The 25700-nt window shown below is 46.4% G+C and overlaps 1 protein-coding gene across 1 annotated transcript; it reads left to right on the top strand.

The window, feature by feature from the left end:
* Positions 1 to 1230: 1230 nt before the first annotated feature.
* On the top strand, positions 1231 to 24630 carry LOC119820452 (sterol 26-hydroxylase, mitochondrial). Its single transcript, XM_038338799.2, has 9 exons — positions 1231 to 1923; positions 18420 to 18610; positions 22069 to 22268; positions 22373 to 22570; positions 22687 to 22859; positions 23414 to 23580; positions 23758 to 23839; positions 23921 to 24133; positions 24284 to 24630. Exons 1-9 carry the CDS (start codon positions 1666 to 1668, stop codon positions 24401 to 24403), a joined length of 1602 nt encoding a protein of 533 aa, XP_038194727.1. The 5' UTR covers positions 1231 to 1665; the 3' UTR covers positions 24404 to 24630.
* Positions 24631 to 25700: the final 1070 nt, after the last annotated feature.

Here is a 25700-nt window from a genome sequence, read left to right as displayed (position 1 = left end):
CATTTGCATGTCATGCTTTTCATTAAAAATGAACTGAGAACTATTCATTTTATTTTATGTGTTTTTTTTTCGCCTGCACATATGTATGTTCATGTCTGGACCCCTTGGAAGTTGGGAGAGAGCAGCTGATCGCTGGAACTGGAGTTAATTAAGGATGGCTGTGAACCTCCACGTGGGTGATGGGAATTGAATCTGAGTTCTCTACAAAAGCAACAAGCACTCTTAAATGCTGAGCCACAACTATAGCCTTGTGTCTTTAAATTTTTTTTTGAAAACTACACTTCTAGCCAGTTGTGGTAGCATACGCTTTTAATCCCACCCCTCAGAGACGGAGGCAGGTGAGTCTCTGAGTTTGAGGTCAGCCGGGTCTACAGAGTGAGTTCCAGGACAGCTGGAGCTACACCTAGAAAAAACACAGTATTCAGGAAATACTCCTACTTCTTCTTGTAGCAAGTTTTCTGCCCCATTTTATTCTTTTCACTCTATTAAAATAATGCTGAAACCAGGCCACATGCTGGGCAGTCTTTTTTTAAATAAAATTTTAAGAATTTATTTATTTACATTTATTATATGTGAGTGTTTTTTCCTGCAGCCCACCACTTGGATGTCTGGGGCCAGCAGAAGGTTTTGGAAGGTTGTGAGTCACCCGAGTCGTCTGAGGAGCAGCCATCTATCCAGCCCCTCCTCCTTTTAAAAATTTCATTATTATTATTACTATTAGTTTTGGTTTTTTGAGACAGAGTCTCACTATGTAGTTCTGGCTGACTTGGAACTCACTATGTAGACCAGGCTGGCCTGGAACTCACAGAAATCCACCTGCTTCTGCCCTCTGAGTGCTGGGATTTTATAAACCACACTTGGTTTATAAAAGATCTTTAATCCCAACACTCTGGAGGTTGGGGCAGGAAAGTGGAAATTGAACCCAGCCTGGCCTACACGATAAGACTGTGTCTTAAAAAACAAAATCAAAAAACAAAAGAAAAGAAAAAAAAACAATGGGGAAATGAAAACCCAGGAAAACGAAAATAAAATCAAATCCCTAAATCTGTTCTCAACCTGACGGTTGGAAAATCCTGCCTTAGCACAGTTGGGTTAAGTGTGTGGTAGTAGTGGCGATAGGGGCACTGTGTTTTTAAAACACCACTAATAACCGCAATTTTCTGTTTTCCTCCTTCCCGGGCTCACATGACCTTGGCAGCTGGCCCGCTTTAGCTCGTTCAGCTCCACACACAGCCTCAGCCTCCGGGGAACAGCAGTGCGGTACAGGGCCATCTGGAAAAGTGAGGGGCACCAGAGATGGTCCTTTGCTGGACAAGCAAAGGCTGGTCTTGCTGGGTGGGGCCTGAGGGTCTTGGAAGTTGACCTCTGTGCTCCAGCCCAAAGTTAATAGCCAATCAAGTTCCTAGGAATCCGTGGAAGAGGAAGCTGCTAACTCCAGAGAGCTTGGGCTTCTCGCTGGGTAACACTGTCAACTTCTGGCACTTGTGCGTTCGATAGTTCCTGACTGGAAAGGGTCATGAAAAGAACTGACTGACCTTCTATCGACCGGCTCCCGGGTCACCTCTGCCTTTAAAGCCGCCCGGTCCCAAGAGCCTGGGGTTCTGCCTCTGGTTGGGGTACCACCCAGTCTCTGGATCCAAACTCTTGGCTTCGCAGGCACCATCCATGGCTGCGTTGAGCTGCACAAGGCTGAGGTGGGCGCTCCTGGGCACGCGTGTGGTGGGCCGTGGCCTGTGTCCACAGGGGGCCAGAGCCAAGGCTGCAATCCCGGCAGCTCTCCGGGCAGAGACTGTGGAGGGTCCTGGAAGAGGTCAGGACCCGCGGCGGCTGCGCAGTCTGGAGGAGCTTCCCGGACCCGGACCGCTACGCTTTTTTATCCAGCTATTCCTCCGAGGCTATGTCCTGCGTTTGCACGAACTCCAGGTAACCCGGCAGCGGCATAGCCACCTGGGGCTGGGCACCAGGATAGAGAAGCTGGATGTGGGAGAGAAGTGGGAACTTAGGTCGCCAGAGTCTGAGGCTCCTGCCATAAACTGGAAGGGTGTGCAAGGTGCAGACAGAACCCTTTGAGCTAAAACAGGCAATGAGTATCACTAGCGGTGTGAAAGACACAAGTTGAGAGAGGAAGGGGTTGTGTTGGGCGAGAATGGCTCTAAATCGCTATAAATTCAAGGCCTGCCAGTCTACATAGCTAATCCAGGGGAGAGGGGAGGAAGGAGGCGGGGGAGGGGCGGTGATGAGAATAATCCATTCCCTGCACACCTCTAAACCAAGAAACAAAAGGCCTGAAAAGTTCTTGATTGATCTCAGCTTCTAGAAATTGAGACGCCTGGGGAATGCCTCCTGGCTGGGGACTGAAGCTTTTTCAGAGGGATTTGCCCAAGAAGTAATTCTAGCTGGCTTTACAGAAGACTGAGAGAGCAGCACCTTGAATAAATGGAGTTTTGTTCGTTTTTGTTTTGTTAAGACAGTGTTTCCTTATATAACCTCGGTTGGCTATAACTCTTCTGCCTGAGCCTCCCGAGAGCTGGAATTCTGTATGTGCACCCTCATGCCTGTCTTGGTTAAGGTTTCTATTGCTGCAATGAAACACCATGACCAAAACACAAGTTGGGGAGGAAAGGGTTTATTTGGCTTACACTTCCACATTACTGTTCATCACCAAGGGAAGTCAGAACAGGAACTCAACCAGGGCAGGATCCCAGAAGCAGGAGCTGATACCGAGGCCATGGAACATGCTGCTTACTGGCTTGCATGCCCTGGCTTGCTCAGCCTGTTTTCTTGGGAATGGCCCCACCTACCATGGGCTGGGTCCTCCCTTCCTCCTAATTGAGAAAATGCCTTACAGCTGGGTCTCATGGAGGCATTTCTTCAACTGAGTCTCCTTGCTCTCTGATGACTCTAGCTTATGTCAAGTTGACACACAAAATCAGCCAGGACAATGCCATATATATATATATATATATATATATATATATATATATATATATATACTTTAAGATTTATTTTTATTTCTGTGTATGTGTTTTTGAGTGTGCCTGTCTGTCTGTCTGTCAGAAGAAGAGGATCCCTTGGAATTGGGGTTACAGGTAGCTAGTTTATAGTTACTGGGAATGAGTCTCAGGTCGTGTGGAAGAGCAGCAAAGAAACTGACCTGCTGTGCCTTCCCTCTAGCCCCATGAATGGTCTTTTAAAAGAGTCCAGAGGGCTACAGTTTTTATTTGTTTGTTTTGTTTTCAAGACAGGGTTTCTCTATAGCTTTGGAGCCTGTCCTGGAACTCACTCGGTAGACCAGGCTGGCCTTGAACTCACGGAGATCCAACTGTCTCTGCTTCCCAAGTGCTGAGATTAAAGGCATGTCTCACCACCGCCCGGCTGAGGGTTGCAGTTTTAGGAAAACTCTAAACAGTGATCGTGTGAATCTGAGCTGTCCCATGAGAAATATATCAATCTTTGCTGCATGTGCTTGTGGCTGGTGTGACAAGAGGAGTGTTGTACATCCATAAAACCCAGTGACAGCAGTACTGGGAAGGCTGTGTTTCTACAACTTGCTTTGTGTCTGTTAGAATTGGTTCCTCTTCAAACTGTCTCTGCTGAGAAGGAAAACTCCTATAGTTGCGTGTCCTTTGGGTGCGCTCCCGAGTCTTCGTCTGTTTTGTTTAACTCTAACACAATGCTGAAGAATGAACAAGTTGTAAAGAAAAAAAGTGTGTTTTGTTCACAACTTTGGAAACTGAAAGTCCAAATAGGTGGCTCTGTTTAGCTAGCCTCTGATGAAGGTCTTATTACTGTATGTATCATGATGAGTGACATCACATGACAGGCGCTTGCTTGTGATGCACAAGAGAGAGGTCATACAGTAGGAAAGGAGGCGAGAGTATGGGAAGACACCAGCCTTGCTTTTCTTTTTCTTTTCTGTTTTCCTCTGACACCTTCCTTTTATTTCCTTTGTCAAATTGTTTTTATTGAGCTATATATTTTTCTCCACTCCCCTGTCTTCCTCCCCTTCCCCTTCTACCCTCTCCCACGACCTCCATGCTCCCAATTTACTCAGGAGACTTTGTCTTTTTCTCCTTCCTGTGTAGATCCATGTGTGTCTCCCTTAGGGTTCTCTTTGTTGTCTAGGTTCCATAGGGTTGTGGATTGTTGGCTGGTTTTTCTTTGCTTTATGTCTAAAAGCCACTTATGAGTGAGTACATATGATATTTGTCTTTCTGGGTCTGGGTTACCTCACTCAATATGATGTTTTCTGGATCCATCCATTTGCCCTCAAATTTCAAGCTGTCATTATTTTTTTTCCTGCTGTGTAGTACACCATTGTGTAAATGTACCACATTTTCCTTATCCATTCTTCGATAGAGGGGCATTTAGGTTGTTTCCAGGTTCTGGCTATGACAAACAATGCTGCTATGAACATAGTTGAGCACATGTCCTTGTGGTACGATTGAGCATCCTTTGGATATATACCCAAAAGCGGTATTACTGGGTCTTGAGGTAGATTGTTTCCAAGTTTTCTGAGAAATCACCGTACTGATTTCCAAAGCCAGCCTTGTTTGTTTTTTTGTTTTTTTGTTTTTTTTTTTTTTTTTTTTATAACAACCTGTTTTTGTGGGAATGAAGTCACCCTTGGGAGTCTAGGGTAGTGATAACTCGAACTCCTTCCTTTAGGCCTCACCTCTGAGAGGTCCCAGAGCCTTTCAGTGCTGTCACCTTGGGGATCACGCCTTCAACACACACACACAACCATAGCATTCCACCCCACCCCACCCCCAATTTCATTATCACAAGGCAAAATGCATTCATTTGTGCTAGTAGTCCCAAAAGTCTTGTTTGAGCACCAAGTCAAAAGTTTAGGGTCCAAGCCAGGCGGTGGTGGCGCACGCCTTTAATCACAGCACTCGGGAGGCAGAGGCAGGCGGATCTCTGTGAGTTCGAGACCAGCCTGGTCTACAAGAGCTAGTTCCAGGACAGGCTTCAAAGCAACAGAGAAACCTTGTCTCGAAAAACAAACAAAACAAAACAAAAATGTAGGGTCTGATCTGCTACTCAAGACAAACCCCTTTCTGCTTTTCCCCAGTAAAGTTACAAAGTGACCTATATCCAAGACAATGGGAAGAGTGAGAGAAGGGGAAACTGACCAGAGAGCGCCCTCTCGGAGTCCTGGAACACTGAAACCCATCAGTGTAGATGCCCTAAAGCCCCAAACCCTGCACGCTTTGCACGCTGGGCGGGGACGCCCCTCTGGATCTCCAGCAGCCTTGCTTGGTATCTCACCTACCCTTCTGGAGTCCTAGGCATGGCTCTCCTTGGCCTTTGAAGGAGGACTCTGTGGCGGCTGTGCCCCTCTGGCAAACTCCTGCCTGGCTGCCTAGGCTCGGTTTCTGTTTTCTTGCTTTAAGTTACAAGTTTTTTTAAACATGTATTTGTTTGTTCATTTATTCATGTGTGTGTACACGTCTCCATTAGCATGACATGACACATGTCTGACTCTGTCCTACTATGTGAGTACCGGGGATCGAACTCAGGTCATCAGGCTTTGCAGCAAGGGTTCTAACCCTCTGGGCCAGGTCCCAGAAGGCTCCTTTCTCCTCCTTTCCCTCCTTTCCATCCTCCTCTCCCTCCTTCTTCTTCCTCCTCCTTTTGTCTTTAATCTCTCTGAACCACTGTGGTCCCATAGCTACTGTGCTCTGTGTGCATCGAACACAAGGCTCCTTGCACTCTGCTGGGGTTTTGCTTTGCCCTCTGGTGCACCAGTGGCACAGCTATACACGAGCCCACGAACAGTGGCTGGGTGGCTGCACTGGGAAAGGACGAGCTGAGGTCTAGGGAGGTGGCCGTGCAAAGTGGCCTCCAGGGCCACCCTGCAGCGTTCTACCCCAGACCTCTGGATCTCAAGTGAGTGGGACAGCCTGAATAATTTGTGGGGTGCCTCGGGCCTCTCTCTGGGTGCCTCTGCTCTTGAGTACTAGTCTCAGCGAGTAGTACTTCAGCTGCCCATCGCCACATCTCCTTTCACTCTTTAGCTTCCGTTTCCACATTTTCACTGTCCTCTCCCCCCCCCCCCACAGTACACACACCCTTAAGAAGTGCTGGGAAATGAAACCTGGACTTTCTGCAGCCCAGAGAAACAATCCCCCACCCCCATTGTCTGAGCTGTATGAGCTCTTTAAAAAAAAAAAAAAAAGTAGAAACAAACAAACCAAAACCAAAAAGGTATCTTTTCTCATTTTTCATGCCAAATCCTTTTCCCTCTCTCTCCCCTCCCCTCCTCCTGCTCCCTCCACCTCCCCCACCCCTCATCCCACCCGCAAACACTGTCTTAATGATAAGTTCTACCATTAGGTCATTGCCACTGCTCCTGAATCTTACTGCGTGTGCTTTACCCAAATAACTCCTTCTGTATATTGCTTAGAAATTTCTTTCAAATACCCCAGGTTATCACCTTAAACTTGGCCTTCTCCAAACCCTGTATGCATTCTTGAAAAAATTCTGCTCATGACTGCTTAACTAGTCTCTAAGAAGACACAGCTCCTTATCTCCCGAACTAACACCACCACTGCCTAGGACGCTCCATTTACAGTCAGTTGTACAGACCTTTTCTAGCCTGGTCCTCTAAACGCTTTCTATACCAAGATTCATAAAAGTCACCATTTTGTTTTCCTTCAGGTGTCTTGGTTCTGCCGTGTGGCAGAAGTTGGTTAAAGCCTTGGTGTAACTTAATTGCTCTTTCCTGGGCAGGCACAGGCTGCTTTGCCCTGGGAAGCCTCATCCCTAAAGCCAGACTTGAGGTCTTTCTTACCCAAACCAGGAGATTGTCACACAAAGGGGAAGCTGGCTGGGCAATGGGGGCAGCTGGTTGAGCACAATTCCCACTACAATCTTGGATGTCAGAAAACAAGGGACCTCAGAGAAACAGGGCAAGCAATGGCATGTAGCAGCCACCTGAGAAGCTGGAGATAGCAGCGTGCTCAAGGCCCTGGGTTCTGCCAAAAAGAAAGAGAAAAATCACCCGGGGCTGGGAAAATGGCTTAGTGGGTAAAAGTACTTGCTGAACAAGCATGAAGATCTGAGTTCTAAGCCCAAACACTCATGCAAGAGAGAGAGAGAGAGAGAGAGAGAGAGAGAGAGAGAGAGAGAGAGAGAGAGAGAGAGAGAGGAAGCTGAGCATTTAATTTAATTTAAGTTACTCCAGAATTGAGTTGGGCAGAGATAGGTGGATCCAAGGAGCTCACTAGCCAGTCAGCCTAGCTGGAATGGGGAACATCAGAACTTGGTGAGAAACCCTGTTTCAGGGAAATAAAATGGAGAGTATAGAACAGGGAACCCTATGGCTTCCTCTAGCCCCCCCACATGCCTATACCACATATGGTATACGTAAAATAAAATAAAAATTGGAAGCCTCTTTGTCTTTGTACCAGCAAACTATAGCCTTAGGCCTACAGATTTTTCTTTCTAATAAAAAGTAATACCAAGCATCTTTGAAAAAATGCGGTGTGAACATATGTTAAATTTGCATTTAAATTTCCTTTTAAAAATGTTTATTTTAAGCCGGGCGATGGTGGCACATATCTTTTGTCCCAGCACTTGGGAGGCAGCAGAGGCAGGCAGATTTCTGATTTCTGTGAGTTCAAGGTCAGCCTGGTCTACAAGAGCTAGTTCTAGGACAGACTCCAAAGCTATGGAGAAACCCTGTCTCAAACAACCAAAAAGAAAAAGTTTATTTTATGTGTATGAATCTGTGTCTCTGCGTTTATGTACACTACAATGTGGGTGCCAGGACTTGAACCCCAGTCTTCTGCTCATGTAATAAGTGCTCTTAACTACTGATTTATATCTCCAGCCCCAAATATACAATAAGTTTCTATTAAAATATTTTGAGGATTTATTTTTATTTTATTTATATAAAATAAAATGTATTAATGTATGTCTGGGCACCATGTGTCCAGGAGGTCTGAAGCTGGCAGTGGATCCCCTGGGACAGGCGTTCCAGATTGTTGTGGCTGCTGGGAATAGAACCCAGTTCCTCTGGAAGAGCAGTCAGAGCTCTTAACTGCTGAGCTATTGTTCCAGCCCCTCTATTAAATTTTTACCTTTTAAAAATACTGATCCTGGGCATGACGAGATGTCATCTAGTCTGTATCTCTTGTTCAACATCCCCTGGTTTGAGGTACTCCTCATGGCCCCTGTCGCCCCTGCACGTGTGTGTCATTTTGTGAACTGTTTACGTGTAAATTGAAGGGCTGGCCTGTGTCTGTCTACCTCCATCCCCTCAGTTCTGAGCGCTGGGGTCTGATGTCCCCAGGTTCAGCCTCTGCCTCGGGTCATTCACTCCTTGTCCTCACTTTTGCTCTAGAATGCTGGGACTTACCAACAATGTTGTCCCTGTTGTTCTGCCAAGCTTTCTATCAGGCTCCAGGCTGGGCGGCTGTGGGAGTTGAGGGCGGGGCTAAGCAGCGCTCACAGCTTCCTGAGTGCGCAACCGACCGGCAAAGCCTTGAGTCACGCTCAGATCCTTTTCTGCTCTCACGTCTTCTCTTTGTTTCTCTGGGTTGCAAAATCAGGGGAATTTCCTGTCAGGACGTCTGGCCCGAGTCTCTGGAGTCTGTGACAACTCTGTCTTCTGGCATAAGAATAGATGTTCTTCAGACAGCGAAGCAATCACGGCATACTTGCACAAAAATGTCTTTTTGTAGGGCTTGTGGCACAACTCTGTGATCGATCTCCTGCCTAGCATGCACTAGGCCCTGGATGCCATCCCCAGCCCTGAAAATTAGTGATGATAAAGAAATAAATATAATAGAAACATGTGAAGTGTCCATCCACTGGATAATAAATCATAGTAGCCATATAGTGCAACTATATAACAGTTGTAGTGGATACAACTGCTGTTGTTTTCTGTCCTGTTTTGTTTTCCAGGCAGGGTATTGGTAGCCCAGTTAGCCTGACCTCAGATCTACTATGTAACCAAGACTGGCCTTGAACTCAAAATCCCCCTGCCTTACTCATGGCTGAAGTACTGGGATTACCAACGTGCACCACCATGCCCACCTCCAGCTCTCTCTTTTGGAGACTGGGTCTCATGGTGTTGCTCAGGCTGGTCCTTAACTCCTGAGCTCAGGCCATCCCTGCCTCAGCCTCCGTGCTGGGTTTATAGTGGCGCTTGGTCTGCATGTTCCCTGGTTTAGTTTCCAACATGAACATCTTCATAAGTAAACTGCACACCTTGCCTCTTATCCCGTGTCCGGGTAGCGCCACTGACTTGGTTTGATGTGGTGGGAGGCTCATCCAAGCCCAGGTCCAGAACAAGGGGAGGCTGGAATTCGGTTAATTGGTTAACACCTCCGGTTACTTGGAGATGTGGATTCTGTGTCTTTGAGGAGTTGGAGTTAAGTCCTGGTGGCACTCTGACAGCAATGAGACAGGCTGTCCCATCTGCACTCCCAAGCCTGACCCAGAGTGAGCCATCTTTCTGACATTTGCCAACCAGATTAGGCAAAAGAGCAACCTGTGCCTGTTTACTCTTGTTTATTGAGCTGGTAACTATCAGCTCTCAAGGCCTGGCTAGTTGACATGGCAAAATAGGCATTGGCCTTGGTGAGTATACTTTGGTTGTTAGGGCTGTTGGCTGGTGTGAGCAGTATGTATGCTTTGCCGAGTTTCTTAAGGGACCCATCACTAAACCAAACAGGGCCATAGCTAGGAGATGTTAAAATGCAGCTGTACTTTTTTTTATTCTTATTATTTTTTTGGAGTTGAGTGATCTTTTCCTATATCCTTCCCTTCCTTTCTTTTCCCCTCCCTCCTTCCTTCATGCAGTACTGGGGATCAAACCCCAGAGCCTCATGCATGCTCACTCCATGCTCTCTAGCCCAGAAACGATTCACTAGGATAATCACATACCATGTCGTTTAGTCATTTAACACGCCTTTTTTTTTCTAGACTCATTGGCTCATGTAGTTGTCACCCTTGAGAGAAACAGTGTTCTTCAGCAGGCACCCTCGTTTCTTCACGGGGAATCTAATCAGTGCCTTCTAGGCACCATAGTTATAATTTAGTACCACCTCCAGGACCCTAGGCTCTCCACTCTGAATATGCAGGCTAGCTGCCGTGCACCTCTGGGATCCACTGCTCCCACAGTCCTCCCTAAGCGACAAGGATAGACATGCTAAGTTCTTCTCTGTAAGCCAGCCAAGCCCTGTCTGATTCAGTCAGTAAAACCACAAAGAGATACTTTTAGCTTTAGATAGTTTGTTATAGTGTAAAAAGAGAATAAGTCCAAGATGCTGACCCCCTACATCCTTGCCCTACCCACTCAACCCCCAAACACAAGCAATCATAGCTCAGTGTGAGTTGCAGGATACCCTCCAGTCTGAGAAGTCCCTTCCTTCCAGGACATTCTCTTCTGCACATGCTTGCTTCCTTTCTTTCCTCCTTCTCCTTCTCTCCCCCTCCTCCTCCTCATTGTCATCATCTGCTGGGGACCAGCCCTGACATAAAACATTTCTCGTGGGCTGGAGAGATGGCTCAGAGGTTAAGAGCATTGCCTGCTCTTCCAAAGGTCCTGAGTTCAAATCCCGGTAACCACATGGTGGCTGACAACCATCTGTAATGGGGTCTGGTGCCCTCTTCTGGCCTGCAGACATACACACAGACAGAATATTGTATACAGAATAAATAAATATTTAAAAAAAAATTTCTCGTGCCAGAGCGGAGGTGTGGGAATAAAAGAGGCACATTTTATACAACAGTATGGGGAGGGAGTTTTAGAGACAATTTACATCCTGAAAAAAATCACCCGCGCTTATTTTTTAAACAGCTTTTATATTAAGGTAAACTAAGAGGGGGGAGGTAACTCAAAGTTTTTTTTCACATTGTTTTTTAGGTAATGTTTTGCCCATGCCCATTTTGTCACATAGATTAAAAAACACCTCTTTTTCAGGCGACCTCCTAATTTACAATAGAAGGAGCAAAACTACATTAGCATATCCTGACCACTTGTTTAGGATGGCAGCAGGTTGTTTTTTTACTATCAAAAGCCAGGCAACCTCCTTCTGTGTAGCAGGTACAGAGTGTGCCTTGTAGGTAACTCAAAATTCTCTGACCGCCTGACCATGTAAAATATGGGCCTGTATAATTGGGCCCCTACAACCATCCCTTTGTTTTCCGAGACAGGGCTTCCCTGTGTAGTCCTAGCTGTCCTGGAACTCACTCTGTAGTCCAGGCTGGTGTCAAACACACAGGCATCCGCCTGCCTCTAGCTCCTGAGTGCTGGGATTAAAGGTGTGCATCACCATACATGGATCGTCAAAGATTCTTTGAAGGTTGGCAGCCAGTTAGGGATTGGTAACAGCTCTAGTTTATTCTAGAAAGAAAGTGCTCAAATATATCTTCTAGACAGGCTTGACCAACTCCCACAGGATCATGGTTGTGTACATTGTCGTCAGATGTTGCCTAAAACAAACAGAGCGGATTTGGCACAAACCCTTTAGTAAAATTAACCAAGTCTCAAAAACAAGCTGTGACAAACAAAAACAAAAAAACAAACAGCTAAAGAAATCAACAGGAGAGTGAGATAGAAGAAATCGAATCAGAAAATCGATCATGTCCTGTTGTCTTTCATGCAGGTGAAGCCTTTCTGAAGTCTGGCTGTTGGAAAGTTCCTATGAGTTCTAGAATACAGATTCTTCGTTGGCCATTTGTCAAGAAATTGGTGGTTACATGGTAGTTTGAATGTAATTGGCCCCCATAAATTCATAGGGAGTGGCACTATTAGGAGGTGTGACTTTGCTGGAGTAGGTATAGCCTTGTTGGAGAAAGTGTGTCGTTGTGAGGGTGAGCTTTTGAGGTCTCATATATGCTCAAGATACTGCTCAGTGAGACAGTCTACTTCCTGTTGTCTTCTGATCAAGATACAGCCAGTACCATGTCTGCCTGCATGCAACTATGATCCCCACCATGATGATAATGGACTGAACCTCTGAACTGTAAGCTGCCACCTCAATTAAATGTTTTCCTCTATAAGGGTTGCTATGGCCATGGTGTCTCTTCACAGCTATAGAAACTCTAAGACATGATAGAAACCCGGATTAGATGTAGTATGGACAGGCACTGAAAGAGAGATCGTAGTCTCTTCCATGACCCTTCCCTGATCTACCAGGACTGACTCCCAGCATCCTCTAAAACAGGGGTGTTGCTCTTCTCCCACTGTTCAGTGTTTGGTCTCCACAGCGGCTACATATCCTTTCCTTATCTCTCCACACGTCTGCATGTGTCCTGTGTTTGTCTCAAAGTGGCTCGATGACTTCTTCCCTACATCCCTTCTACCAACTTAAACCATCACATCTGCCATATGGACTACATAAGGACCATTTTAGGGTTTGCCACTTCCCTGGACTTCACCGTCGTCATCGTCTGTGGTTGGTCCCAATCAGCAAGCAGAGCTAACCATTCACACTTGTCTTTGCTATTTAGAGATTCTCATAGTTTTGGTTCCCAAAGTGTAGGCATGGCGTGAAAAGGAGTTGAGTGTCTATCACAGATTGTTGCTGTGCCTCCTTGCCTTGGGCACTACAATCTCCTGCCTCTGTGGCCTAGGATAGAACCAGCATGGATTCCTGCGCCCTGAGCTACAGACGGTGGTGAACCATCTTGTGGATTCTGGGAATAGAACCTGGGTCCTCTGGAGGAGCAGCCGGTGCTTTTAACTGCTGAGCCGTCTCTCCAGCCCCTTCATTGGAGAGAAGAACATATGCAGTTGGGTAGTGAGGCCCTACTGGGTTCAGTGCCCACTACTGCATAAAACCAGTCTACACCGTAGCCCTAGAACTTGGGAGGTATAGGCTCCATAGCATATTCTAGACCACTCAGGGCTCTCTAGTGAGATTCTGTCTAAAGATAAAAAAAAAAGCAGGAATAGCCGGGTGGTGGTGGTGCACACCTTTAATCCCAGCACTTGGGAGGCAGAGGCAGGCGGATCTCTGTGAGTTCAAGGCCAGCCTGGTCTACAAGAGCTAGTTCCAGGACAGGCTCCAAAGCTACAGAGAAACCCTGTCTTGAAAACCTTAAAAAAAAAAACAAACAAACAAAAAAAAAAAAACCGGAATGAAGCCTGTGCCTGGCTTACCAGGCCTAGGCTGTGTGGTATCCCCATAAGCAAGCATTTTTCTTTTTTCTTTCTCTAGAGAATTTGAAAAATCAACAATCATCTCCTCTTTCCTCCCCATCCCTCTCTTCTCTATCCTTTTCCATCTCTTCCCATTCCTGAGAGATGCTATTTCCTTGCTGAAGAAGTTAACTTGCTACACAGGATGCAGGAAACAGAGTATTAAGCATTCATCTGCCTGTCACAGGTAGACTTCTGTGAACTAAAATAACCAGCACAAGAAAGTTGCGTGTCTACCATGTATTTTGTGCTGCCAGCTTTGGTGTGTGCTTTCCTCCTGCCAACAGTATTAGTCTTGTTTATCAAAGAGTTACAGCAGAGATCATTTTGTTCTAGGCTGGAATTATAGTTTTATGACTTTGGGTCAAGCCGTGACACTGTAAAACATCTAGCAGAGATAAACATGACCTTCCAGCTGGGACACGGATGTACGCTAATGACTCTGAAAACATTTTCATTTTTAGTTTAGCAACCAATTTAGGCTAACTTGTTTATTGAAAAATTATTTTTTATGTGAACACAAGGCATTTGATTTAATTCAACACTGTTAGTTTATATGTTCTCTCAACTATAAACTTAGCTGAAAAGAAGCCATTAGAAGATTTTGTCATGTATGTAGATACATTTAATATGTACATGAAAGTAACACAAGTAAACAGACACATACGTGTGATCTTTTGCTTCTAGTGGTGAAATAGAGTAATACTATTTTCAAATTCAGAAGAAGACTTATTTTCTTAAAAGAGGCTCTGTATGTAGCCTAGGTTGGACTCAGTTTTGCAATCCTACTGCTTTAGCCTCTGGAAGGTTGGGATTGCAGGCATCCCTGACCACCATTTTTTTAAATCTTTTTTTAAAGATTTTATTTATTATATATACAGTGTTCTTCCTGCATGTACACCTGCAGAAGAGGGATCAGATCTCATAGATGGTTGTGAGCCACCATGTGGTTGCTGGGAATTGAACTCAGGACCTCTGGAAGAGCAGTCAGTGCTCTTAACCTCTGAGCCATCTCTCCAGTCCCTGACCACCATTTTTATGCACACAGTGTTTGGATAAAAGAGTTCTAATGGGGATGGGGAGAGGATGAACCACATGTGACCTTTTGTTTTATATCTGTCTTTTTTTCTTATCGTGTGTTTATAAGATTTGTTCAAGTTAAACCAGGAGGTGGTGGTTCATGCCTTTAATCCCAGCACTCCGGAGGCAGAGGCAGGGGCAGGGGCAGGAGTGGGGGAGGGGAGGGGGGCGGGGCGGGGGCAGGGGCAGACAGATCCATTTCTGTGAGTTCTAGTCCAGCCTGTTCTACAGAGCTAGTGCCAGGACAGCCAGATCTACACAGAGAAACCCTGTCTCAGAAAACAAAGCAAAGCAAAACAAAACAAAAAATTTATCCAAGTTATGGCTTGAGTCAGTACTTTGTTTCATGACTGAACAATACCCTATTGTGTGTCTATAGCTTGGTTATCTGTTTCTCTATCTATTGGTGGGTGTCTGGGCTGGCCCACCATTTGCTGTTAAGTTTCTGTAAATATTGTGGACAAGTCTGTGTAGACATGTTTTCATTTCTTGCATACACAGGACTGGAATTGCTGGGTCACATATTATTCCATGTCAAACTTTTTCACAGCGAGAATCTCCTAGCAATATGTGAGGATTTCCATTTGTCCTTTATGAGTGCTAATTTCCTGTTTATTTCTTTTGTTTGTTGAAGTTTTTAAGCTATCGTTCCTACTGGGCATAAAATGACATAATATTGTAACTTTGATTTGGGGTGTGTGTGTGTGCCTGTGTGTGTATAAGTAAAAGCATGTATGACATGGTGCATATGTGTAGGTCAGAGGACAGACCTCCCCTTTTTTTTTGGTTTTTCATGACAGGGTTTCTCTGTGTTAACAGCCCTAGCTGCCCTGTAGACCAGGCTGGCCTCGAACTCACAGAGATCCGCCTGCTTCTGCATTCCTAGTGCTAGGATTAAAGGTGTGCACCACCACCACTGGCTCTTTTTTTTTTTTTTTTTTTAAAAAAAAAAAAAAAAACAACAATAAAAAGACATCTACAAAATAATTAGGAAGTAATAATTAGGAAGGAATAATTGGGAACATATATAATTCACTTCTCAGCTGTCTGGCATACTGGGATGTGGCCTGTGCTCAGGTGTTCTCTGCAGTGTTTACTGCCATACACCTGTGTCCAGGATGGGACGGGCGCGCCCTATTCCACAGGTGAATGCTGATGAGTTCCTCACTCTCCGCCTCTGGAGTTCCACCAAGTGAGGGCTGGCTCTCTCATTCATCCTAATGACACGTTAGCTCAGCAACGTGACTCTGAGGCAGCCCTCTGTGAGAGCGCTGGAACCAGCCAGCTGGCTCAGGTTACCTCCTAGCGTTCGGCACACGGGGCAGCACACATCTCTCAGCGAGTATCCTGATGTCTTTCTAAAATAAGTCCTTACATAAGGAGGTCCTTGCTGAGTGCCACCTAGTAAGCTGAAGGAGAGCAGTCTAAAGGAAAAAGGAAGAAACTGAAATCCCTGCCCTGATAGTCAGGAAACCTCAGAAGCTATGGGTTGCGGGGAAGGCACTTGTGACCAGTTCAGTGGCTATTTGTCTAGTCTTCCTTTTCTTCAAAGTGTTTATTATTTTATGTGTATGGGTGTCTTGCCTACATGCGTGTCTGTGCAACGTGTGCATGCCTGGTGTTTGTGGAGGCTGGAAGAGGGGGTGTCAGCTCCCCTGTAATTGGACTTACAGGCAATTGTGAGTCACCATGTGGGTGCTAAGAATCCATCCTGGGTCCTCTGAAGAGATGGCTCTTCCCACTGAGCCATCTCTTCAGTCCCCATACTAAGTCTTTTTAAAATAATTTTTCCTGACTCTGAGATTGTGGTAGAAAATTTGGAAAATAAGTCACAGTATAAAGAAGAAAGTAAATGTCTCTACAAAGCACTATTTGTCACTGCAGAAGCTCTCTACGACTGTTTACATTGTAATAAAAATGTTACATCAAGTTTTTTTTCTTTTTTGTTATGTGGGCCAGGCTGGTCTTGAACCTGTAATCTTCTTGCCTCTGCCTCCCAAGTGCCACACATATAACTTCAGTTTTAGTGGTCTGTGTCCTTGTCCTCTCCCCTGACCCCTAGGAACTATACTCTGGGCCTCATGTGTGCTAGGCAAGAGCTCTCCCACTCATTCAGCTTGCTTCAGAGATCCCCTTTGTTCACCTTCCAAGGCCAGAAGTAGGTGGGCTGCCACGCCCATTTGTCATTATGTGATGTGTGGGAACCCAAACTCTGGTCCTCTGGCAAGGGCTTTAAGCATTGAGCCATCTCCTGAGCTCCAGCCCTGTTTTCTTAGGCAGAAGCTGTACATTCTTTTTTGACTCCTTACTCTGGGTATCTTTCTGTGTTAGTACAGTAGGGCCACTTTGTGCTTTTTTAGTTGATATCGTATTCCATTCTGTGACTATCCTGTCCTCCATTTGTAAAGTTATAGTGATTTTTATAAATATCAATAATCGTCCTCCAAAATAGGGACAAGCCATTTGAACTCCCACCAGCCAGGGGTGTACATTCTGACTCTCCTAAGGGGGAATAGGAGTAGTCACTGTGGTTGAACCGTTCAGGGTCCTATCACACCCACCGTGACCGTGTCCCTGGGAGGTGGACGTGTGGACCGATGGATGTGGGAGTCTTGTCAAGACTGGCTTCTGAGCAGCGGGCAGCCTTGTTAACTCAGGGTGGCTTCTGGACCACTGGATTGGAAGCAATTATATTGTAGTGATCTGGAGACAACCAGGAAGACTGACATTTTTACAGATCAGGTGGTGTTTCCTTCCGGAACCTCAGAGGTGAGTCTCTTCCCTGTAAATCTGAGCTGTAGTGAGTTCTGTAGCAGAGCTGACTCTGCTCTCTTGTCTCCAGCAGCAATTGGGAAAGAGGAAGTGACTTGGAAACCCCAGGGTCTTATTATCTTTCAGTAAGTGAGGGTAACTCAGTAAACTCTGCTTCACACCTGTAGGTTCCTTTGAGCCCTCCCACCCCCATCACCTTTTCTCTCTCATTTTCAGTAACTATCAATACATTGTAGCAGCCAGGGCTTTGCGCAAGGTCAGCAAGCTTCGGCTACTGGATGCTCCTAGCCCTTAGCAATGCCACTTTCCCAGATCCTAAGAGTACCAGTTAGCAAGTGCCTTAGAAAGTCCAAGATGCAGCCATCTGTGTGCAGGGTCTTGTGCATGCGAGGCGCCATTCCCACCTTGGAGCTACACCCCTGCCCTTAGAAAAGACTTAGGAATTAGATAACCACTCATTACTTTTGTTGCTGTTACCAAAAAACAAAAAAGCAAAAAACCAAACAAACAAAATACAGCCTACTTCATATTTGACCCTGAATGTCTCATCTCAAGTTATGCTTTTCTTAGAATTCCTAATTGTGTTTTTTACCTTTCTCTTGGTAATTACATTTGTTTTCAACTCAACAAAACAGAAGCTACAGTAGATTTATTTCTTTATCTTTAAACATTTTTCTATTTATCTAAAAATTTAAAGTTATTTTTACTATATTTATTTGTTGTATATGTGCATATATGTGTCTGCATGGTGTGATATATATATGTGTGTGTGTGTGTGTGTGTGGTGTGCACATGTTTCAGTGTGTGTGTGTGTGTGTGTGTGTGTGTGTGTGTATAGGTCAGAGGACAACATGCAGAAATTAGTTCTCTCCTACTATGTGGGTACTGACCTTCAAACTCAGGTCAGGGTTTGATGGCAAGCACCTTATCCACTGAGCCATCACCCTGGCCGTGTTTACCTTATCGTCTACATTGCTATGCAGAGTGATGGGTTTTATTATGCCGTTTTCATACATAATATGTCATTGTACTTTTTTGCTACGGTAGAGTTAAATGCTAAGAAGGAACGTTAGGCTTACTCAGTTTCCCTAAAACAGCTGTCTGCACAGACTCTGCACCAGCCCCCATCCTCAGTTCCCACGTATCCATACTCCTCCATAGGCCTCAGATCCTCCCACCCCTTACAGGCAACACTGGCATCAATAGTCTCGTTCTTTGTAAGGCCACTTTTTCTCTCTGTCTGCAGAACCACTGGCCACCGCGGTGCCTTTCCTTGTGCACAGGGCACGTTCGTACCGCCCACTGGTTCTGATGTGGCCGTCAGACCCTCTGCCACTCCATTTCTCCTTCCAGAAGTGTCATTCCGACTGGACTCCAGTTATTCCACTTTGGTTAACACCCACAGGCGCTGAACACGGTCAAGTATGGTCCGATGTGGACATCTGCCTTTGGGACTCAGACCCATGTGAACCTGGCCAGTGCCCCGCTCTTGGAACAAGTCATGCGCCAGGAGGGCAAGTATCCCATACGAGACCACATGGAGCAGTGGAAGGAGCACCGGGACCACAAGGGCCTCAAATACGGCATCTTTGTCACGTGAGCCTGGGCTTAAAGGGGCTGGGGCCTGGCCACAGAGGACCAGGAGGAAAGAGTAGGCTCAGGTAGCCAGTCAGATGCAGGGCAGAGCAGGGCCTTCCTGCATCCCCTGAGCCTGCCGCTTGCCTAGAGAGCAGTCCTTGGGGCGGGTTGTAATCCAGGGACCAGCCACTGCCTGTTCTCCCAATACATCATGCTATTTTGGACAAGCAAATAATTTCCTTTTCCTTGTTTTTGTGTTTCAGATCTGTGCTAGAGGGTGTTTGAACTAAAAACACCAGCAAGGCCTTTTCAGATTTGTTTGTAGTAGTAGGGATTGGACCTGAGGCCCCACCTGCTAGACACTTGTTTACCCACTGAGCTACATCCCAGTCCCTGTGTAATTTTTAAGTTTTGAAGCAGGGTCTCTATCAGGGAATTGTCGTGAATATCTTGAGATGACAGGCTGGATCCCTTTAGCCCCTAGGCCTGGCTTTGGATCCATTTTTCTGCATTATAGTTGAACATACATCAATATGTAGTTGAGAAAGTATTATTATCATTTAGTTGGGAGAGCTCCATTTAATTTCATGAAATATGTTTCAGAATGTATTGTATTCCACACAAACCATGGGCTATAACTTCATGGATGCACTCCACATACATGAAGATAGACAGAGATTTCAGTTGTGCCTAGAAAGGTTATGATTATTCTAGCAGAGACACTTGAAGGATGGAGTGTTATTTACTCAGGAGCTCATAAAGGTAGGCGATGGAATTGTCGATTGATACACCTATTATTGGTTGTAATTAGGTATGTTCAGATGTCTCTTAGCTGTGTCAGTGGAACTCCAAAAATAGTAAGTGGCTTTTCCCATCATGCTTCAGTATAGCTCCCACATTAGTTATACCCATGTATTTCGACAATGCCAGACACCAGGCTCGCCTCTGTACAGCCAGGGTCTCGTTTTACCATTTCAACAAGCCCAGGAGCGGATAGTATTACTTTACACTTTACAGACAAAGGAACGAAGCCAAAAGGGGTTTTAGATCATATGTCAGAGGTGATACCCCTAGCCAACAGTAAACTAGATTCTGGATTATATATGCCTCGATATTCAGAAAGAAAATGACCTGGCCATAGGCTCACTGTAGCTACCTCTGATGCCTACAGGTTTAGTCTCTGGGGTTTCCTTTCTTGTTTCTGTCTCCTTCCCAGGTGAACAGTTTCCTAACTAAGATAATAATTCTTGGGATCTTTGTTCCAAATCCTGAAACTAGAGAATAATGTTTAAGATCTCTTTAGCCTCCCTGGCCCTGTGGCCTAGAAAGAGGCTGCCTGGATCTGCCCTGACAACTCAGTTGAACATGATGTAGGAGCCTTTGGGGGTCCAGTCCTGTCTCTTACCCCAAAGCCAGTTTTCTATGTGTGTCACTGGTGGTCACTGGTGGTCATTTAAAGGCGACATTGTGCTAGGTGCGTAGCTCATGTCTCCAGTCCCAGTACTGAGGAAGTGGACGCAGGAGGATCATGAATTCAAGGACAGCCTGGGCTACACGAGACCTTTTGTCTCAAACAAATAAACACCAAATAATCAATAAATAAAAGTTATTTTTCACAGCTATGCTACCTGTTTTTCCTGCCTTGTTTTAGCACATCTGTCTTTAGGATCTTATTTTACAAAGCAGCGCTCCCCCCAGGGAACTGCTCCTGACTGGGCCTTTGTTAAGGGTCTGCGTGTTGAGCTTGAAAGAGCCTCAGCTACCCCAGGGGTCTGCTGTGATTGTCATTTCTTTCTCACCAACGCTCTCAGTTTATTTTAGGGACGGCCTTCCTCAAACACAAACAAAGTTCCTGGGAGGTGGGGTTGAGGCTTATTTCAAAATTTTAAATTTCTTTATATTTTTAAGATTTTAAAAATTCTGTGTGTGTGGGTGTTTTGCCTTCATGTGCATCTGTGTACCGTGGTCCATTGCTCGAAGATGCCAGTGGATCCCCTGGAACTGGAATTACAGGTGGTTGTGAGCCAGCATGGGGGTGCTGGGAAGTAAACCTCTGGAAGAGCAGCCAGTGCTCTGAACCTCTGAACCATCTTTCCAAACCATATTTTTTCCTTTTTAAAACCTAATTGTTTAAAATTTTGATAGTAATATTGTTTTTGGTTTGTTTGCTTCTTTGTTTGAGACAAGATCTCATGTAGTCCGGGCTAGTTTTAAACTCATTATTCAGCTGACCTCAGACATCTTGATTCTCCTGCCTCAGCCACTCAAGTGCTGGGATTACAAGTATGTTCCAGTATGCCTGGCTAATTAATAGTAATTGTTATAAAATCACTTTGCCGGAAGTGTGCAAACACGCACAGCTGGGGTCTTCACTTTCACTTTGCCGGAAGCGTGCAAGCACACACAGCTGGGGCGGAGGACTCCTCTCTTCCTCGCAGCACGGGGTCATGGAAATGGAGTTGATCTGGCTTTCGTAGAGAAGAGTATGTATTTGGGAGTCAGCTGTCTGTGGAGCCGCCTTAAACTTGTCTTTGGAGCTTGTCTGCTACCCAGTTAGGCCTCCCTGAAAACCAGGGTAGACATCTAAGTACCTACTGTGTATAGAACAAAGATTTGGATTCTGTGGGTCTCCTGTCCCCATGCCCTGAACCAAGAAGAGCATGGATGCTTAGAACCCTAGTAGCAGGGGAACCCCAACTTGCTCCTATTTTATTCCTCAACCTCCTCACAGAAGGCCTGGATATAGCTCTTATCATTTCACATACAGAAGATTCCAGAGTTACATAGTTCAAAGATACTTACTAAACACCAGGTACCAACCACTCATCTGGGTACTGTTATGGCAGGCTTTAGGTCACCCTTCGCAGAGGTAGAACCTAAGCACACGGCTGTTTAAGCCTCTTTCCTGAGGTCACCCAGTCAGTCATCAGTAAACCTGTGACTTTTGTTCGTTTGTTTTTGTTTGGAGATAGGATATTATTCTGTAGTCCAGGTTGGTCTCCAACTTAGGATAGTTCAGCCAACATAGGGAATACAGGTATGTACCGCCAGCCTTGGCTAGACCTATGATTTGACCCTAGGTCGTCTGGTTCCAGGTCACCTTACCCATTCACACAGTGCTGTGGTGGGGCTCTGAGGTTTTGTGGTACATGCTGTCTTCCTTCTTAAATCCACTCACCCTGGACAGGGTCTCATGAAGTCCAGGCAGCACTCAAAGACAGTTTTTTTTAGTAAAGGGTTCTCTCAAACTCCTGATCCTCCCAGCTTCATCTTCCAAATGCTGGGATCACAGGGGTATGCAGCCACGCTTGGCAGCTCTGTGGTTCTGAGATCATGTCAATTATAGTCGGTAATGGCCTCATTCTACATTCCAGGAGTCTGAGATTTCTGCAACTCTCTGGGGACCTTGGGGGCAGGTGGGAGATAGCATTTATTCAAATCCCATGCTCACCTGTGCTGTTCTTGGCACTCCCCAGACAAGGAGAGCAGTGGTACCACCTTCGTCAGGCTTTGAACCAGCGGCTGCTGAAGCCCACCGAGGCTGCACTCTACACGGATGCTTTCAATGAGGTGATTGGTGACTTTATAACCCGAATGGACCAGGTGCGGGCAGAGAGTGCATCGGGGGACCAGGTGCCAGACATTGCTCACCTTCTCTACAACTTCGCCTTGGAAGGTACCCTTGCTGTGAGAGGCTGGGGGCAGGAATGGGCGTTAATGAGAACCTTGGATTCTCAGGCCCCTAGCTCTGCCTGCTGTGACAGACTCTGTACTTCTCAGCCATCTGCTACGTCCTGTTTGAGAAAAGGATTGGCTGCCTGGAGCCCACTATCCCCGAGGACACTGCCACCTTCATCAGATCTGTTGGGCTCATGTTCCAGAACTCACTCTATGTCACTTTCCTTCCCAAGTGGACTCGTCCTTTCTTGCCCTTTTGGAAGCGATACCTGAATGGCTGGGATAACATTTTTTCCTTTGGTGAGCTGTCCCAATCTGGGGCCAGGGAAGGAAGCTGGCTTTTCCCATAACTTCCTTCACACTCCCTGCCTTTAGGGTGGTTTAAACTCACTCTCTGTTCTCCACGGCCCCTGAAGGGAAGAAGCTGATTGATCAGAAAGTTAAGGAGGTAGAAGCCCAGCTACAGGCAGCTGGGCCAGATGGCATCCAGATATCCGGCTACCTGCACTTCCTTCTGACCAATGAATTGCTCAGTCCTCAGGAGGCTATCGGCACCTTTCCCGAGCTGCTCTTGGCTGGCGTGGACACGGTACTTAGGAAGGCTGACAGGGAAGCCAGGGACTCCCTGATTTTATCCTGTACTGGTCTGACACTCACTCTGGCCTTTTTGTAAGGGGAATTCCATCAGTGTTTGGGCCCCTGGGTCTTTTTCTTTGTGTCTCTATCTGTGTCTCTGTGTCTGTGTCTATGTCTGTCTGTCTGTCATCTGTCTATGACATCTAAGATATTCCATCCCTCAGGATTCCAATTCTCTTGCTGCAGTTTAGATGGAGAATTGGAGACTTGCCCACAAGCACCCTCTGTACCCAGGGGGCTCATTTCTAGCATTTTTGGTTGCATAATCTCTCCTTGTTATTATCCCCTCTGTAGCTGAAATGCAACCTCCCTCCATATTGGTCTTTATTCAACCTGTGGATTCATGCTTATCACAGAGATTCCCCAGGAACCTCATCTCTTTTTCTTGCCATCCTGGTGGCAAGGCAGCTTTCTTGTAGCCACTCACAGACCCTCCCCCTGCTTAGCTAGCCTCTCCCCTAGAAATTGCTCCCTTCCTTCATCTTCCTCTCCCATTCTATCTCCTAGACATCCAACACTCTGACTTGGGCCCTGTATCACCTTTCCAAGAACCCAGAGATCCAGGAGGCCTTGCACAAGGAAGTGGTGGGTGTGGTGCCCTTTGGGACGGTGCCCAAGCACAAGGACTTTGTCCACATGCCCCTGCTCAAAGCCGTCATTAAGGAGACCCTGCGGTAGGACACGGTTCCATGTGCATAGGGTCTCTATGGGGATTCTAATCACGCAGTAATGGGAAGTGGCTAGGGACAAGAGTGATATGGGAAGAGAATCTTAGCACCAGAAAGCCGGGAGTAAGTGGGACACCCTTCACCCAATCTAAAAGCAGAGCCTAGACTTTCTTTTCTCTACAGCCTCTACCCTGTAGTCCCTACAAACTCCCGTATCATCACGGAAAAGGACATTGAAATTGATGGCTTCCTTTTCCCAAAGAATGTGAGTTGGCCTAGAGTACCCTGTTGCCCAGGAGTGCCTGATACCCTTGCTGATGGTCACACTGCCATTCTTCTTCCATAGACCCAGTTTGTGTTTTGCCATTATGTGGCATCCCGGGATCCCAGTGTCTTTCCTGAGCCTGAGAGCTTCCAGCCTGACCGATGGCTGAGGAATAAAGGGACTGAAAACTCCAGGATCCAACACCCATTCGGCTCCGTGCCCTTTGGCTACGGGGTTCGGTCCTGCCTGGGCCGGAGGATTGCAGAACTGGAAATGAAATTGCTGCTCTCACGGGTGAGCAGGGATGTGGAGAGGGTTGTGTGGCTCAGGTAAGGTGTAGGGATTGAGGGAGAGGAGGGGCTGGGAGGTCCAGGGGAGAAGGCCACAGAGGGAACAGGAATTACAGAGCAAGATTCCAGTGGCCCCGCCCTCTCTCCCTGCCAGCTGATACAACAGTATGAGGTGGCTCTGGCTCCTGAGATGACGGAAGTGAAGTCTGTGGCCCGCATTGTCCTGGTTCCCAGCAAGAAGGTGAACCTGCGCTTTCTGCGGAGACAGTGCTGAGCTGTGCTCCTGCCTCCTCCATGGGGCTTGGCCAGAAGCCCTGGCGCAGCAATCCCTGGCCGGTCTCAAGTAAGGATGCCTGATTGACAGGGGAGCTCTATGCCCTTCCCAGAGACCCAAAATGTCTGGGACGATCTCTGCTGAGCAGCACGTGCTCGAGACAGTAAAGCATCTTCTATCACACAGCAATCCTTGGGTACAATTTGAAATAAAATGTAAAGTTTAAATTTGGGAAGCCGGGCGGTGGTGGCGCACGCCTTTAATCCCAGCACTTGGGAGGCAGAGGCAGGCGGATCTCTGTGAGTTCGAGACCAGCCTGGTCTACAAGAGCTAGTTACAGGACAGGCTCCAAAGCCGCAGAGAAACCCTGTCTCGAAAAACCAAAAAATAAATAAATAAATAAATAAATAAATAAATAAATAAAAAATTGGGGAGCTCTCTGTTGTTCTTTTTGATCACTCAGCATCTGACCCTCTTTTTGGGGGGTGCACCTTAAAAATCATGGTGGGCACCCTGCTGCTCCTACTTCTTGGATCTGAGAGTAGCACATACTTCCGTAGACCACAATGGTAGACCTATTATGGACACCCTGAAAGGGCACCGTGATAGTGCCACTTTAGCTGTAGACAGTAAAAGCCACCACCAGATGCCACGATGAATGCCTACAGCCCCAGCTGCCCTGGAGGCTGAAGCAGGAGAGTCAGTTGATCCCAGGAGCTTAACACCTGAGCAACAGAGTGGAGTGTCTGGGTAATGTGACTGGGGATGGGAGTTTGGAGGTCAGTGTTCATAATCTGTACTTGAGGTACTAAAGGCAAGGCCACTGATGAAGGCAAGGCCACAGTATGAAGATCCCCCCACGCACCCAAGAAAAATAAAATATGGGACTATCCAGCTGAGCAGTGGTGGCACATGACTTTAATCCCACCACTTGGGAGGCAGAGGCAGGTGGAGCTCTATGAGTTCAACGTCATTTTTACCTACACGGTGAGTTCTGGGCCAGCCAGGGATATATAGTGGAACCCTTTCTCAAAAGAAGGAGGAGGAGGAAAGAAAAGCAAGCAAGCTGGGGAGATAGCTCAGTGGCTCAGTGGGTAAAACACTTGGCACACAAGTTTGAAGACCAAGAACTTACATAAAGCTTGACAAGGCAGGAATAGTGGAGTCTGGACTCTGGAATCCCTGTGCTACAGTCCCAGGAGATGGGAGGTAGAACAGGAGATCCCTAGTGCATAACAAAGAAGCCCCGTCTCAAACAACCTCATGCCTGAGGGTTGTCCACTGATCTGCACCGTGG

Source organism: Arvicola amphibius, chromosome 8 (assembly GCF_903992535.2).
Source record: "Arvicola amphibius chromosome 8, mArvAmp1.2, whole genome shotgun sequence".
Lineage (NCBI taxonomy): Eukaryota > Metazoa > Chordata > Mammalia > Rodentia > Cricetidae > Arvicola > Arvicola amphibius.
Note: the sequence above shows the minus strand (reverse complement) of the source record. Positions and strands in the feature narration are given on the sequence as shown.